This window comes from Nanorana parkeri, unplaced genomic scaffold (assembly GCF_000935625.1).
Source record: "Nanorana parkeri isolate BGI_ZX_2015 unplaced genomic scaffold, ASM93562v1 scaffold2, whole genome shotgun sequence".
In the NCBI taxonomy this organism is placed as follows: Eukaryota; Metazoa; Chordata; class Amphibia; order Anura; family Dicroglossidae; genus Nanorana; species Nanorana parkeri.
Window position 1 is genome coordinate 18,930 of NW_017306270.1, and position 17,897 is coordinate 36,826.

At 44.3% G+C, this 17,897-nt stretch overlaps 2 protein-coding genes across 2 annotated transcripts in view; one reads left to right on the top strand and one right to left on the bottom strand.

Moving 5' to 3' along the window:
* The window catches only part of ZDHHC16 (zinc finger DHHC-type containing 16), a 29,482-nt gene extending 18,131 nt beyond the window's left edge, over nucleotides 1-11,351 (top strand). The window contains exons 7-9 of the mRNA XM_018559012.1: nucleotides 7,376-7,499; nucleotides 9,304-9,374; nucleotides 11,179-11,351. Coding sequence (XP_018414514.1) covers nucleotides 7,376-7,499; nucleotides 9,304-9,374; nucleotides 11,179-11,293 — 310 coding nt within the window. The 3' untranslated portion in view covers nucleotides 11,294-11,351. The remainder of the gene's footprint in view (nucleotides 1-7,375; nucleotides 7,500-9,303; nucleotides 9,375-11,178) is intronic.
* Nucleotides 11,352-17,104: 5,753 nt separating this feature from the next.
* MMS19 (MMS19 homolog, cytosolic iron-sulfur assembly component) overlaps nucleotides 17,105-17,897 on the bottom strand; it is a 49,007-nt gene continuing 48,214 nt past the window's right edge. The window contains exon 31 of the mRNA XM_018562996.1: nucleotides 17,105-17,418. Within this exon, the coding sequence (XP_018418498.1) occupies nucleotides 17,391-17,418 (28 nt within the window). The 3' untranslated portion in view covers nucleotides 17,105-17,390. The remainder of the gene's footprint in view (nucleotides 17,419-17,897) is intronic.

A 17,897-nucleotide genomic window follows, 5' to 3' on the forward strand; every position in this document is an offset into this window, starting at 1 on the left:
GGGGGGTTGTTGCTTGAGAGTTATTAGCAACTCCCAAGCAACCAGAAACTACAGTTATCCGGCATCTACCAATCCCCGTGGATATCTGTGAGTTTACTGTATATAGGATAAAACATTTTGGGAACATGTACACATTGTGACACGCTTCTATTGAGGGATATGGCATTCCCTAGTTGTGTGAAGGTTTTGGTACCCTTACATATTGTAGTAGTTCAAGGTTTATTACCTATAAATAAAAAGCCACCAGACACCTCTTGGCTCCCCCAGGAGTTCACTTGGTAAATTTCTATACATATTGATATTGTACTCACCCGTTAGGGAGGGCAGCAGGAGACTCGACAATGTATCACAACAGCTCCGCTGTCTGAAAATGAAATAAATGTATTTTAGTTATATACATCAATGTATTACTGGAGTACAACGAACGCAAGGGTCGGGATCTTTATCTGAGCCATGTGACTGTAATCGACAAATCCCATAGGACTCAACAGAAAATAACTGTCACAAAAGAGAACCGAGTGTGTTGCAGTGCCATTCATTTTAAGTATTACGCTAATGCATTAAGGTCAGAACAGCACAACGCACAACACCATGTACTGTGCTTGTATTTTATGGCCGTACACGTTTGGTAAACGCCTGTGTCCATTAAAATGTAGGTCGCATTTCTCTTGCAGCCTCTTTTAAATGGAAAGTGGATCCTTAACACAACACGCATCTTCTCCCCATCTTGATTGGCCAGTGGGGGAATGACATAACTCTCGCGCATACACACAGAACATTATTTATTTCATCAACAGAGGCATGCTGGGAATGCACAGCTCACTGTACATATAAAAGAAGATTGCAAACAGGCAGGTAGGTTTGTTTTATTGCAGAAGAGACCTAGCATAGCCTTCCTGCTCGCAATTTTTGTCTTCTAAGTCTAGTTCCACGTTAGCGCGCCTGCGCTCTTGCAGCACAACGCACCAAATGCATCCAATTAGGCCTATAATTTTTAAAGGACATATAACTGGATTCAATTGGGTTTAATATCTGCTTAGAGTTCAGATTTAGGGCCCATTTACATCTATTCATGTGGGTGAATGTACATGATAACGCACGTTTTCTCATGCCATGGCATCGCATTTACTTGTAATACTCAATGCACATCAAAAATGTACCTGTGCTACTTTTGGCAAAGCAGAGATTTCACATTTGCATTATAGTACAGGTCCTTCTTTAAAAATGATCATTAATTTATTTATATGTGGGGTGTGGGTCAAAATAAATGGTAATGCACATATACAGTGCACTAGTGTGTGTAACATTACTGCACATTAATATTCGAGTTTTAATACTCAATGCGATGCAAAGGTGTAAATGATCCCCAGTGCACACCTAGATGACACCTCACCGCGCGGCAGTCGTGCACGATTCCGGCGGATTGCAGTGCGGTCAGGAGTCGCCAAGATGTGAACCAATCGCCTTGTGGGTGCCATTATTTTCTAATGGCACCCCAGTCGCGCCGGGCGGATCGCGCGGTTTCCCACTAAAACAAACGTTGTAGATCCTGTAGCACTCCTTACCGGAAATCCCAAAGAGAATAAATGGGTGCTTGGAATGACAGCGCATGACGCCGCTCACAGAACAACTTTGAATGTAGATGTCACCAGCACAACAGAAACTCATAGGTCAGTGCAAATCCATTTATTGATAGATGCCACTCGGAATATCAAGCGCTTTCAGGGCCACACAGGCTCCCCTTCATCAGGCTCAGAGTAGTTCCCACTAAAACAGCCGCGCGTCATGTATCGCAAAAAAAAAAAATGCACATGTCCTTTTTTTTCTGCGATTGCCACGCAGATGTCACCCCATTGAAATTGATGGGGCCGCGTGGGAATCGCTGCCTGCATTGTGCAGGACCGCGGGATCCCGGATAGTAGAGGTCTGCACCGAGTCTAAAGGAGAAGTATGAGGAGAGTAAAATGTACCCTTCCCAATAATTAGAACTGGTGTGTGACACTGCATGCGTCACATGTGGGCTCTATAGATCAAGAGATGAGCGATCACAAATTGCTGATCATTCAGCTCACAGTCTTCTACCTGCAGATGGCGGTGACTGTCACCGCTCCGTGCATGGATTACCACCTCCCCTCTCTGTTCCTCCAGCAATTACTGGAGGGACAGATAGGGAGGGGGCGGGCACAGCTGGCTTAGAGAGGCAGAGCCAGCTGTCAATCAGGCAGCAGGGTGGATCCCGACAAAGTTGCTGGGATCTTTCCGGGCTGCAGCGGGGACATGGTAAATGTCCTCCTTTGATCCCAAAAAAAAAGGTTTGGCTTTATTTCCCTTTAGCAGACAGAAAATATAGATTTGTCTGTGGAATTAATTATAGAAGTATCTCAAATTGCGCAGCTGTCTGGTAGGAATGAAGATTTAAAAAAAACAAAAAACTTTTTAATGAGAAAAAACTGTCAGACTTTGCCCTAGTAATGGATTACCTGGATTGTGGAGGTGAGACATTGGAAGAAGGGAAGACCGCTACAGACGGCTGAACAGTAATGATTTCCCTAGCATAGCTCCCAATATGCTGGCCTGCATCCAGCTTCTGTGCCAGTTCTTCTATGAACACCTCAAATGGAACCTCTTCCGTGTTTCTGTCTTGCTCCATTTCATGTGCTCCTATAGAACAAACACGCATTAAACTTGTACATATTTGTGACTGTGTTTTGTGAGGTAACTTTTTATGTGCTCGCTGTTCCAGATTTTGATGATTGTCCCTAGCGTGTTGATATGTTTGCCTCCTCAAGTGGTCATCTGTGTATGAGGTTGTCCGTAGCCAGCGTATTTCTAAATGCCATCACCAGGATGATTCCCCTCTAACTGTTCACTGGAGCAAAAAAAAATGGAAACGGCTGCGCTCATGTGATCCTCTTGTACCGAGCCTTCTCTCTTCCCTTGTTTAAGTTCGAGTGAGTCCTTTTTCTGTTGTCCATGTCACTGCCTATGAGATGTAGACACTTTCTAGTGCAGGGGTGGACAACTGTGGCCCTCCAGCTGTTGTGGAAGTACAAGTCCCATAAGGCATTACAAGACTCAGTAACTGCAAGAAGCAGAGGCAATTTGGGATTTGTAGTTAAAGCAAAGCTGAAGGGCTGGAGTTGCCCACCCCTGGCCTAATGACTGTGCAGCAGCGGGGTCCTCTCAGGATTCTGAAACAGGGACCCCTCAGCAGAAGGGTATGGGAGGGCATTGATGGTCTCGGGCGCATCAGTAGTGATGAATTAGCAGATCCCAGCACCCAGAAACAGTGCCGGTGAGGGCCCTGTGTGGGGGTGGGGATGGGGCGGGAGAATTAGGTGAGTTTACTTTGCTTGAGATAGGAAGACCCCAAAAACAGCTTACAGGATGAGTTAGAGGGGGGAGGGAAGGGGCCATTTTTTGCCTGGAATGGGGCTTTAAGGAAAAGGTATACATTTTTTTTTTTTTTTAATTTAGTAAAACATATGAAGGACATTATTCCTGAGGTTCATAACACTATCAGTACTTCCGTGCAGGCCCAGGTGTACGTACTTTGGTGTAATTGTAGAAGTGGGACAGTAAAACCGAAAAATAACTTTAGTGTCCAACCTCTGACCCCCCCCGCCCCCCCCCACCCCCCCCTCCTTACTGTATTTTGTGCTTTTTGTCATACTTCCTTTTTCCACATGTCTCCATGCCAGTCGGGTGATCTGCAAGCTCCTCTTCTTCCTAAGATCTTCTCCGGCACTGGAATGTCCTCAGTGACGCAGCTCTCTACATATTTACATATCCATGACTATGGCGGGTCTATGATACCCTGCACTCCCAGGATGTCCTCAGTCCATCATGAATAGTACTCAGCCTCATTCAACCCAGGAGACTGAGGACATCTGGTGGTGGAAACGAATTATTGCAGGAGACCAGGAGTACCAGAGAGGAGGCGATGATTGCAGCCAGAGTAGTTTTTCTTTTAGCATAGGGGCTGGTGTGAACGTCCTGTAACAAGAAGCAGAACAATTGTAGTAGAAGAATATAATAGTCACTTACAGTAGTGTGGTCCCATCCAGGTTGTTACAAAGTGAAGTATTGCCCTCTCGCTACAGCCGCTGTAACTTTCAGACTGTCAGAGGGGCCGTTCATGTCGGATGTACCTGAAAACGAGAGTAATAAAGCGTGCAACGCGTTTGCGTGTTATGGTAAATTGATTGCAATGGTAATGGGGGGGGGGTTGGGCAGCACACAAACCTGCAGAGAGTGATCTTTGACAGTTACGTCTCCCAGCCAACTGCTGCTGCCCCTTCCAACCGCTACTGAGCTTGTGCCACCGTACTGCCTCGGGGAATCAGAGCCGCCAATACCCTGTTTCCCCGAAAATAAGACCTACCCCGAAAATAAGACCTAGTACTATTTTTGGGAATTGCTAAAATATAAGACCTACCCCGAAAATAAGACCTAGTTGTGACCAGGGCCGGTGGTGGCATAAGGAGGGACTTGAAGAGCCGCAGGAGAGAATCAGCGGTGCCAGCGCTAGAGGAAGCGAGGCGGCACCCGAGGGAGCAGAGCCGCATAAGCAGATGCTTCCTCTATAGCGCCGGCTCCTGTCACAGGCGGAGTGATACCAAATGCTCTCCGCCTGTGAGGAATGGATAGTAAAAGTGCGCTTCTCTCATTCTGGCCAGCGATTGGTTACCAAATTGCTCTTGGAAAGGTACGGCACCCCTAATTGCCTTGATCACCATATTTTTGTACATGAATAAGTGTGGATTGTTGTACATTTAAAAAAATTAAAATAAGACCTACCCCGAAAAAAAGACCTAGTGTGTTTTTTTTGCGCCCAGAAAAATACAAGACAGTGTCTTATTTTTGGGGAAACACGGTAGTATGCTGGAACGGGGGCACAAAAATAGATGTAAACCTGATTATTCTGCTTATATTTTGCTGTTCCTGGTTTCTTCTTTTCTCCTCATCAACATGCTGTCCATTTTCATTACTTTTAGACCCGGTAGCATCATCATTGGGTCTTTAAGATTCTCTGTGAATGAAGGCCGGCAGGGTGCTGTGCATGGCCTACTGAAAGCGGGAAGCTGTGCGAACACCCACATGGGCCATGAATGAAAGAACTGAAATCCAATGAGTGAAAGGAACAGGGGTCAGGGACAGTCAGGCCGGGGCAGAAAAGAGCTTGATGATGCTGGCTGTGTCCTCCAGTCAGGAAATGATGTGGTCTCTATCTGACTTGCTGTAGCCTCTAATGCACATTTTGAGAAGCTTATGGTCTAAAGTTTAATTGGAGTAAACTATTTCAGTGCAGGAGAGGAGTCAGTACAATTGTGCAAGACTGAAGGGAAGGTTGGAGTTATACGAAGCAATAGCTATTAGATTCTGTGAATAGCACACTAAGGCCTCATTCACACACAACGCAAGTAAGATTGTATATTGCGTGTATACGCGCCTATATACGAGCGTATATGCGTGCACTATATGCAATCCCAGAATGCATCACTCGTAATGGAATTTTTAATGTGCTGTACGCATGTATGTGCGTAAACACGCGTATGTGCGCGTGAATACGCAGCAATACGCTGCCCGGACGCATCTCTGTTCCATTCCGTTTTTGCGCATATATACGGCTCCATACGCGTCTATATTTATGGAGCCATTTATTTGCACGTGTTGCATATGGTACAATACGCACATACGAGCGTATACGCGCGGCAGTGTGAATGAGGCCTTAAGGGCCTGTTCACATGATATCAGGTCCTGATCAGGTGCGGATCTGCAGACTGATGTAGTGCGTTTTGGCCGCGTTTTTGATGCGTTCAAGTTTTTGTTGTTGCTGGAGTGGGGCTGTCAGTATGTTAGCTGCAGTGCAGTGCGTTTTTGATGCGTTTTGGACGCGTTTGTGTTTCCTGACCGTTTCCGGACCTGACAAAATGTGACATGCAGTATTTTTTTCTGCCGTAAGCTGAACGGACTGCGCACGTGAGAACTGGAGCCCATAAAACACATTGGGATACATTGGGATGCATTTTGAGTGTAGCAGCGTACGGAGCCGGTCAGCACACAAAACGGACGTCGTGTGAACAGGCCCTAAGGGAATTATGTACATACGTTTACCACAGTTACACAGATCTAGCTCCTGAGCTAGGCAAATATCCCCCCAACTGTGGTTACATGCATGGAAAGGTATTGTTATGTAATGTTGCTTGTTTGCCCTTCCAACCAGAACAATAGATTCTAATGAAAGTGGAGAAATCGGGCTGTGTGTAGAATTAGTATTACCATTGTAGCTGTGATGAAGACCTGCAGTGTCTACTCCTCTCTACCTACAGTGCTGCTTCTGCTCAGGATTGTGCGACAGCCAGGCAGGGGCAACAGCTTGGTGTGTTGTGGTTAGGGGGTGTTGGTGGGGAATTATTCATATCTTTTCCTTTGCCATCTCTGATTTTGCCAAAGGCGGGCTTTACATCTACGCTCATGGCCCATAGAAAAATGTGACAATGGTTTCGGAGTTTTGCTACATCTCCTTCTGCGTATGCTATGTTCCTGGCTTACATGCTGACTTTCTACAGTACATAGTGCCATTAACTGGACCAAGAATGCGATTATCTGGCTTGACTTTACAGATATGCATGATTGTGTTGGGGAACCAAGAAACTAGACCGAAACTTAAAGTGCAGGTTAGAAAATAAAAGGAGTTTATTGAATACCACAATAAACATAAATTGCAAGAAACAATGGAAGAAGTCCAGGACATCATCCATGCCAAGCCACAGGTCAGATGCTAAAGCGGGTAGTCAGCCGAACCAGGTCAGGGAACTCTGAGAGCAGGATGAACAGAAACAATAGCCGGAGTCAGAAACCAGGAAGATCAGTCAGTCAGCCAGAGCCAGGGTAATACACGGAGAACAGGAACAACTGCAGAGCACTTGATAGATCACTGATAGAATAAATGGACAAGGTGAAGGTTAAATAGTGAACTGGTGTTTTGCATCATCACTCTGAGACAGGAGTTTTGCCAGTAGTTGCAGAATGATAATGTATGTGAGTTTGGGTATAAGAGGGCACCAAAGAGGAACAGCCTTGTCCGAAACACTGCACAAGCCATGCTACAAGCAACTGAGCAAGGAACGGTAAGAAACCCTGACAAATTATTACAGACCAGGGACTTCTACAACATGGAACCTGGTGTAAGACTCACATTGTCAGGGAACTAGGATCTTCAGAAGGGGGCCAGGAATGTGTCCCTTAGGAAAGGTTTACCTTGAGTAAATATTGTATTTTCTGATGGAGTGTAAAGTAAAGGTGGTTAAGGGACATGTGGATAGGTGGCCTGTCCCTCCCATGTGGATAATGTTTGTGCTTCTTTCTACAGTTCTGTCGCTCTGGCCCTTGGTGCTCTTACACTGTGGCACGCAATGCTCATCACCCGAGGAGAGACGAGCATAGAAAGACACATCAACAAGAAAGAGAGGAAGAGACTGCTGACCATTGGAAAGGTAAACAAACCACATCCATGAATGCAGTGACATTATAATACAGCCAGGGTAGGTGAGGATAGCTGGCGGGTGTCATGTCTGCTTTCCAAAACCTTTTTATTGCAGCTACCCTATGTTGTCAGTCTGTGCCCATGCTAAGTAACTTGCTTCTTCCTCCATCTTAGACCAGTCAGCAGGACAGGAAGTGAAGATGGAGGGTCTCTCCAATGGGTACACTGACCCTCAGAAAAACATGACCGGTGTTCTACCCTTTCTCTTTTTTTCTGTCTGTATTCTCTGAGGGAAGACTTTCAATCCTTTTGTGTGGTCAGACACCTCTCAGCAGTATACATTCTTCCTTGTTCTACTATAAAAATAACTTTTGCAATATGTGGCCCCATGGAGCCCCTGGGTCCTGTTTATGGATATGCAGGCCTTTTGATCCCTCACTTCTCATTAGGTCTGAGTGGTCTCGCTTCACTAGACTAGATGCAGTTGCCCCTTGGCCATTGGTGTAGAGTCTGATCCACCCTCCATGCACGCCCTCCCCTCCTCTCTTTGTTATGGCCTCGCTCCCTCCCTATTGGTACTCTTGCCTTCATGGGGACGGTGAGATGGTTATCTCCAAGCACCATAAGCCGATTCTGTGCCTACAGCTTATTGCTATTGTGATCACAATGTACTCTATATGATACAGATACATGGACCTGTATTGTGACAACCTTCCTACTGTACTCTTATGTCAAACGCATTAAAAAAATTATTGCCGTTTTCCCTTTATGGAAGATCTCCTCTTACATCCTCACACCTGTACCCAGGGTGAAGCGCCCCTTGAAGAGGAACTTTACCCATATTTTTGAAATTACAAAGACACCTTTTAGAAATGTTTAGTAATGACAATCCACAAACACATACTTCTAGATAATTTCCGGCTTTATATTCTTTGCATACCTTATTTCTCTTTTTCCTCTCCATTCTTCTCACAGTGGCCATTTTTACTAAGAGTAGGATAATATATCTCCCTTTACTTCCTGGAACTCTGGCACATGTGACAAGGACATGTGACCAAGCACATCATCTCAGGGGAGGAAAATGCCTTTCCCTGAGATCTTGTGAGATTACAGATGAGATTTCCCAGCACTGCTCTATTGATAATCTTCCCAGGATGCAATGCTCGGGCATGTTAAATCACTAATGCCCAAGAGGACCAGGAAGTGGAAAAACTGTAAATAAAATAAAAATGTTTGTTTAATTAATGTAAGATGATTTCATATCCGTGTGCAAAGCTGTATGCTGAGGTGATTTTTAGTAAAAGGGGGGAAAGGAAATACATACCTGTTAAGGTTTTAACTCTACCTGGGGGGGGGGACCTTGGCTGGAGGTCTCTGTTTTAATAACATATCCAGCACAACAATTTTTTGGATAGAGCTGGGAGGGAATGGAACCGCTACGGGGTGCTACTGTTATCTGGTGCTCGGAGAGATTTACCCTCACTTCCTGTCCTGCTGACAACTGCTTCATTAGAAAGGAAGTGATGAGCGGTTACATGGCTTAGAGGCATCGGCAGACATTTTCATTGCTATCTGTGGCTGTTGCAGATTATCAATCACTGCTTGTTGGTGAGAATGGAGACCTGCACAGGTAGAATTAGTGATACAAGATCCTCTCCCCACAAACACAGCTTCAGCACTCGGGCATCACCCCAATATTGTTTCATTAGGTGGTTTCCTGTGTGACTGACAAGTAGACTTCCTGTTACCTGACTTGAGACCTCAGCCATTGTATGTCCCTCTGTAATAACAGTATCCTTGTGTTCACATTCCAGGTATTCTATAATCCGTACAGCTACGGTCGCTGCAGTAACTGGAGACTTTTCTTTGGCGTGGAAACAAAATTGTAAGTTATCCTGAAGTTAAAAATAGAGCAAAGGATTATGGACCTGTCATGAAAGCTAGGATCTGCCGCTGACATAATATAAGCATATCACATCATGAAAATGCCAGTGCCCTGGCTGCCATGTTACTAATGTGTGTCACAGACAAGGAAGGAGATGAGGAAAGACAGACGTCTTGTCTGCATGCGTATCTGGGGTCCGTGATACAAAGTATTGAAGTAGGAAGGCCAGCCAAGCAACTAGCATTGTTAAAGGGGGTCTGAGCAATGACGGCTTTCATTTCCTCACGTTGTAATAATATAATTGTACCAGAAACGTAATCTTGGTGTCATTATTCATGGAGAAAAAAAATCACAGAATATAATTTGCACTTTTTATCTGCAGTAACACTTCTTGTAAAACCAACTCTAGTCAAAGGGAAAAATAAGCGTGCTTTTGCAGTATTGCCAACTGAATAAGCCCCAAAAGGTCCGTGGTCCATACAGAGTATACAGGTATATAGCTGAAGTTGTCAAAGTGAACACTTATGTTTATACATTGTGTAGAGCGGCAGCCTGAGGTGGAACTCCATCTTCATAAACATGGCATTTGGGAGCTTCAAACGTTTCAGCTGATATGTAAATCTCAACCTTCTTTGGGAAAGCTTTAGTTCCTTCCTGCATCTCCACCATTGACTCTGCTACCGTCAGTGGGGAGCTGCAGGAGTGCGAGGGATATCCTTCCGCTTTTCTGAACAAAGTCAAGATATACACTGAGTGGCCAGAATATTATGACCACCTGACTATAATTTGGCACTGAAGTTGCTATATAAACTAGGGATGCACAGATACTTTTCGAGTACCAGTGCCGATACTTGGCATTTTCATGAGAACTATGAGGGTTGCAGAGGTTACAGCTGGGACCGGGCTCTGGCGCTCCACCACGGTCCTGAAATCATTAGTTGATATTGTTTTAGAAAAACTGTCACATGACAATAAACAAAAATGTATCAGTACTCGTACTTGTAAGTACTCGGCAAGTACCAGTACTCGTACTACTGGTATCTGTGCATCCATTTATTTATATTTATAAAAACAAAATCATACATTCAAACAGAGATGTAGAAATCCCAGGAGCTCCGTGTGTTCCTTACAAATGACAGCTGCCTCCTAACTTTTTAATTTTTCTCTAGTGTAGTTTTGGAGCTCAAAAGTATTGGTACATGTATTCGTACTTGTACCGAGTACTGTACTTGGTATCTGTGCAACCCTAATATAAACCATTATAAATAGGGAAGCAGGTTGTTTACCACGACAGTAGAAGTGATTTGTTTCTGAAGATACAGGGAAACAACGCGATTTAACAGCCTTTGAACGTGGAATGATTGTTGGCGCTCGGAGCCATGGAGCGAGTATCAGCAAAACAGCAGAATTCGTTAAATGTTCGAGAGCAGCTGTTGTTAAAGTGTTTAAAGACCGGACTGTCAGCCGAAAATCTGGGTCTGAGCGTGCGAATTGTAGTCGTCAGCGACTAGTCAATGTTAGGGCAGAACGGAGAGTGGCAAAACTGGTACAAGACAACACAAGGGCAACAGTGCCGTGTCAGATTCCTCGCATCACCTTTCAACATCTCGTGGAGTCACGAGGCGGCCCAACGAAGTCATCTCGCGGAGTCACGAGGCGGCCCAACGAAGTACTGATGGGGTGGTCATAATAATCTGGCTACTCAGTGTATACAGCATGTATTACAACATTGTGTTTTGCATGGTTAGAACAGTTGTGTTGTCTGTCTTACTCTTCACTGACCCGTTATTTCCTCTCTTCTCAGACATTGGATAACCAGAGTCCTCCTTCCATCTCCCCACTCTGCTTATGGAGATGGATTGACATGGAACCCTCCATCTTGGATCCCCACGAAGCAGACTTCTGTCCTTGCAATATAACAATTCCTGTACTATACGTCCTTCCAGCAAGGTGACACTATTTATAAAAGGATGATTTTTTTTCTAATCCTATTGGGCCTTTGATGTCGGCACGGGTTCAGGAGGGTAACCATTTAGATGATTAAAGACGACCTGTCTGGTGACTTAGAGATCCACTTTGTCTGTGGAAGCAACTTTTAAACAGACACTAAACCTCATTAATAAGTTGGCACAAAGAACAAAGCTAGTGTGCAATGTACAGTAGTAGCCCCTAGCAGCCAATCAGAAATCATCTTCCACTAAAATCTGAGTGGCTGCTTTTTATCACTCCATTTTGTATATCATTATTCTTTTATTTTTCATCTCATTGGATGCACCTGCCTGTTATTGGGGAGCAGCCACAGCGCTAACATTGACTTCTAGTGAATGGGCTGTAGTCATGTAAAGTGATTTAAAGTGACCCTGTCACTATAGCAGACCTCTGAAACCGAGGCATACCTGTGAAAACCTTTCCTGCTGCCAGTGCCTCTGACCTTCGCTCTGATACTGATCAATCTTCTGCCGGAGTCCACACTTGAGTGAACGTCCTGCTCCTGGTTGAGCACTGTCAGAAGTGTCGGTTTCAGCACAGATTTTGGTGGCACTGACAGCAGGAAAAGGGATTATTTTACAGCCATGACTTTGGTTTCAGACATTTGCTACAGTGGCAGGGTCACTTTAACCTCTCTCAATGGCTTCCTTGGTTGTAGGCTAGACAGGTACTCTTGTTGCCATTTTGACCAGCAGGCAGTGTATTCTATTTTAGTTCCCCCATCTCATGTGCTGATGTTAATGAGACCGAGTCCCCCCCTACACTGCAGCTGGGTCAGTTATAACACAGGCCCGGATTTTTCCTCGTGTCCAGTTCCTTCAGAATTAGAGGCAACTTGAAATCTCAAATGTTTTGTTTCATCTGAATATTTTCATACGGATCTTCCTGATGTGCAAAAGAATGACACCATTCCGGAGTGCAAGGAATTGTCATTCATCTGATACTCTACAGATCCGGCTACGTGAATATATTTGGGCCAAACATTTTTCGATTCCCCGCACACTAATTATAATCACTCGATCAGTGTGAGGGCCGTAATGACGAGCTGCAGCCCGCAGAATCCCTTTGCAAACGCAAAAGTCCTTACTGCACAGGATGCCTGTAATGTGACCTCAAGCTCTGTGTAGAGTTTTGGACAAGAGTCAGGAATTCTGGAGCACATTTGCAACAAGCAAAACTTCCAGTCACGGTTCAAAGAATGTGTAAGGAAAGCAGTGACTTTTTCTAGGACGAGAGCTATATGAATGAGTGTGCTTCCCTTTGCAGTGATTATTTCATGAACACTATTACGATAGGTAAAGATGATTGTTCCTCTTACAATCAGCGCAGCAGATTTCTTTGCAAATGCTTTTTGGAAAAGGCGTCTGACCTTGAGCAGACATGATTACTGCTGAAACGAACATTCCCTGACCACGCCACTAGAGGGCCCCATCATCCTCAATGGTGGTTCTAGTGCTTTAGGGCTTGTTCACATGATATCGGGTCCTGATCAGGTGCGGATCTGCAGACGCGGTGCTACCGATAGAGTGCGTTTTTGACGTGTTTTCGGTCCGGATGCTGACAGTTCTTCTTTTTTTTTTTTTTTAGCCGTTGGGCTGTCAGTATGCAGATTCTTCCTCTGAGGTCACTTCCGCCCTCTCGGAACATCTACTTCCCTTTGTGTATGTAAAGCTGGTGATCAGACATGTATCACATGTTTGCAGGCATGGTGTTGGTGCTGGCTACAGCAATCTGCAGAGAACGAGCCCGCAGGAGACGTCATTATTGGGTACACCCGATCTTGAGGCTCCGGGACTCCAAGGGTCAGTTCTGGAGTTTGTATGAGGATTTGCGAGGTCACCCAGATACATTTTTTTTTCCTTTACTCGTATGTCGTATGACATCATAAAAAGTGGAGCAAGAATTATATATTTTTTTTGCTTAGCTGCATTGCGTTCCGTTTTTGCCGCGTTTGTGCGTTTCCTGACCGTACAAAATGTGACATGCAGTATTTTTTCTGTCGTAACCTGAACGGACTGCGCACGTGAGAACTGTAGCCCATAAAACACATAGGGAGACATTGGGATGCATTTTAAGCACAGAAAACGGACGTTGTGTGAACAGGCCCTGAGAGTGATTACAATTTCACAAACCCGGAGAAGTTACCGGCGGTGGTGATGTTGAAAAACCTCAATAACAGGAACTAGATATTTTTGTGGTCCATTTTGTCCTGATTGAGACGCTTTTTAGAGACTCCCTAGAAAGACACCCCCGTGGTGCAGAGTTATCTGTATCATGGAGGTTTTTTATTTCCTCGTACCATTATTCTATGTTCTCTGTAAATGGAAATGTTATAGTTTGCTGTATGCCGAGACTTTTTTTTCCTTTTGTTTTCCATCCAATGTTTTGTAATTGTTAAATTAAAATATTTTCCAAGTGTGAAACTTGGTGTTGGTGAAATGTGTCCTTACATATACTGACCTCTTCTATGTGGATTATGATTCTGGAAGTAGTTTCTACTCATGGGGACTCGGCTGGAGGGATCTGGAGCACTGAATGTGGTAAGAACTTGCTTCTGTAGTAAATCTATTTTATACTTGTCCCGGAATCTCACAGAAGCACTTTCAATCGTATGTCAAAGCCAGAAGGAAAATAAAATCTTAACAGCAATGCAATTTTTTTTCCAGATAGAAACGATCAGCTTTTTATTGTCTGTTGCCCTGGAGCGGTTCATCTATCACTTCCTGTCTGTTAAAAAGATTGTCTACAGAAGCCTTTCTCAACCAGGGTACCACCATGGTACGACTCCTGAGGTATGCCTCCAAATTTTGTGTTTGTGGGACTGTGAAAGGCTAATTCAGATAGAAAGTCACTCGCACCCCAATCTCTTTATTGACTATGGTAGTGTAACATCTCACAGCATCTCTCCATGTGATATGAAAAGAGGGCTTCTGGTGTGAAAAGGGTGACTCTGATGTAAAGGGGGGGGGTTAATTTGAAGGGGGCACCCCACTTTTTTTGCATGGAGTGCCTCAAGGTTTTTCTTACTTTTAAAGATGGCCATGCCTAAAAAAAGGTTGAGAAACGTTAGTCAGGGGTTCTAATCTTTTCCCGCTCTATCCCAAAAAGTTTTAAGTTTAGATACACATTAAAGAAGAACCCCAGGAATGTAAAAAGGTAACCCTTCCAGTGGGGCCACCCACACACTAAAAGGGTTAACTGCTCATTTTTCTCCAGGGGGGGCAAATATAGAGGATATGCTCATGGAATCATTGTTCGGTGCTCACCTCTTTTCTCTGGCTGTGGAATGTCCCTCGGCATCCTCACATCTAATGCAGGTGAATGGATTACATTAGACATATTAGCGGGACTTAAGGTGGCCATACACTTTACAACCATTGCAAGACCTTAGTCTTGCGATGGTTGTAAAGTAATTTAAAAAAAACGTACGATCTGCCCATCTTGGACAGGCAGATCGTACTCTCAATCATCGCAAGACCGCCCCCCTGATTTGTCTCCCGAGCATCATTCAAACCAGCCGAAAATCGTACGATTTTCAGCTGGTTTTCTAGCGTGCTCCTTAGACAAAAGACATGCGACCGTACAGTAGAAACGGTCGCACGTCTTCGTTCACACTGCTCGATTCGCGTACGAATCGAGCAGTGTATGGGCACCTTTTAGACTGCGGAAGTTCAGGGACCGGTCTTAGCATGTAGGTGGGATTGAGAATGCGAGTATAATTATATAATTATTTTTTTTTGAGCCCCATAGACCAAAAGGAGCAGTTAACCCTTGTAGTACAGGGGTAGTCCCAGACGAATTCTATACATATATGTATAGAATTATATGTAGAGAATGTATAGATCTATATCTAGTGTAGGTTTCCCTAATTCTACATAATGCCTCACCTGTGGCCTTCAGTTTTATAAACTGACAGAGGACCCATCGGTTCTCTGGTTGATAAAGACTTGTTTCCTCACCACATCCTCCTTCCTGTTGTCAAGGGCGCACAGTACACATTTGGCCTTTACTGCCCCATCTGTGTTGTAGTTTTTGTCCTGGACGTTGAACAGTTCATGCAATCCACATAAAAGTGAATATATGATAGTTATCAGTTACCATGTCCATTGTGTGACAGTCACACTGCAAGATAAAAATGCTTTGTATACATCCCCTAAACCAAGGGGTAGGCAAACTCTCTGGACCTCCAGCTGTAGTGCAACTACAAATCCCAACTCCGACAGCCACAGACATGACCCCAAGGGACAGATGCATTATGGGATTCCCCCCCCCCCCCGCAGCCACCAGGGCACAAAGAAATAGCATTGAATAAAACACCATGACGAGTACGTTGGACAAAGCGGCTAGATTTAATGTAAACATATATCCATGATGCAAGGTCTTGAAATATTTCACATTTAATCAGCAGAACATATTGGAGCCGTGTAGAAGTTTAGGTTGCATCATAAAGTAATTTGTCTCGACACGTAACATTGATATTATGTCTGTGTTACATTGCAAAAATATATGTACAAATACAATTTACTAACAGGGTCATGTATTACACCCCATACCCGTCCTGTACAGGGCGAAGGCAGATGGTGTGCCCGGCCGTCTATTCTCGGGGAATTACTCCAGACAAAACTATTTTATTTTTTTGGATAGTTAAAATGTGTCAAGTTTTCATTTTTGCCTGTGACCCCCACTGGGGAGATTGTGTCCTCACTTCCTGTTCCTGTAAGCAGGACCCTGTACGATCTCCCCAATAGGGACACATGGCCAAAAAAAAAGAAAAAAAACTTCAGCCTTTACTGCTCTTTCCAAAATAAAGTTTTGGTTGGAGGTAACATTTGAAGCGAGTAGTTGGACTGGAATGGTTAAAATGCCTGTAAAATGTGTTTTTATGATCTGTGTCTGTGTGGAGGTTCACTTCCTTTCCTAGATGACAGGAAGGAGGGAAATGCCCTCTTGGACTGTTGTCCCCACTGGAGAACTTCTGCTTAGTCCCGTTTGGGTGACAACTGTAAAAAAACAGATTTCCCATCACTTTGTCCCAGTGACGGCTGTGGTCAGGACACATGGGGTGAATCTCCTCCACAGGGACACAGACTAACAAACATTTGACAGATGTTCCAACCATTCTATACGTCCAAGATACAGATCTACTTTTATACCTTTCAGTATTTTAGAACACAACAACCGCCAGGTCTGGGTACATGACAGGTACACTTCCATCACAGCTGTTCCTTACAGTGTATGCACAGCCAACATTTCGTTTGCATGGAATAGCAAAGGGTTATATAACCCATCAGGTTGTTTTTTGCTGTCTGTGTGCCATTGGGCAAATTTTCCTTTACCTTCACTCAAAGATGCGACAGGAAGTTAGAGGAAATTCCCCTTGTAGACATTTGCCCTCAAAATAGGCGTCCCCATTGGAAGAATTCCCTCTTTTTCTGGGGACAACTCTAAATTTTGGATTTCCGCTCACTTCCGTCTTGCTGACCAGTACAAATAGAGGGATGAATCTCCCCAATGGGGACTCAGACAGAAATATAAACCTGACAGATAGTCTAACCTCCACTCCATCCAAACTAAACTGGTTTTGCTTAAAACACTTTAATATCCAGTTTTGTGACATTCAACCAAACCACACACACAAATATCCTTGTGGTTTCATACTAAAAGCAGAGCACAAGGCCGCACTCATGAAATCATATACCTATACAATATACATTATATATAGATTTAATATACTAGATTTCCTCCTAGACATGCCAGATTTCCTTCTACTGTAAACTTGTGCTAATATCATTGAAGTGCAAAGGACGCAGTCAGCTCGGGGTGGCAGATGCAGCCTAGAACTCGATATGGAAAAGTAAGACATGGAATGCGAGGGAAGGGTATGCAGACACAGCCCTTATGGTACAAGATGTAGGCGTGGCTAAACAAGATGGCACCCAAGTCATGTTGGTTGTACAGGTCAGTAAGTTAGTGGCATCCTGGTTAGATTGTCTCCGTGCAAAGTTAGTAAATGTTCAGAGGAAATTCTCAGCTTCCGGGGCATCCAATTAGGAACCTTCCAAAAAAAAAAAAAAATAGGATGTTACATTTAAACAAGAAGTCATTTTATGATAACATGATGCTTTAAGATTTTGGCTGACCTCATAAGTGCACCTACGGATCTATGATTATTAGGCTATCATTCCAGGTTAGGTTTCAAGTAGTGATGCACTCGGGGGTTCAGACCCAGTCCAATCCTGAGCTCCTCCGATAACATGGAAGGAAGCTCCGTCTGCTGCCATCCAATCAGCTGGAGCCAGGGAATTCCCCACCCGCACATAAGCAAAGGGGCGGGATGCAGTTATGTCATTGACCTTATATGGCCACATGGCTATATGTGGTCAATGATGTCAGCATAAGCATTCCACCCCTTTGTTTATGTACAGCAGCAGGGAAGGTTGCTCACGGCATTTTCGTGTCCAGAGGAGCTCAGGTTTGCTCTGATCCTAAGCTCATCCCTAGCTATAAAGATACGTTTAGTATTCTCTCTCAGGG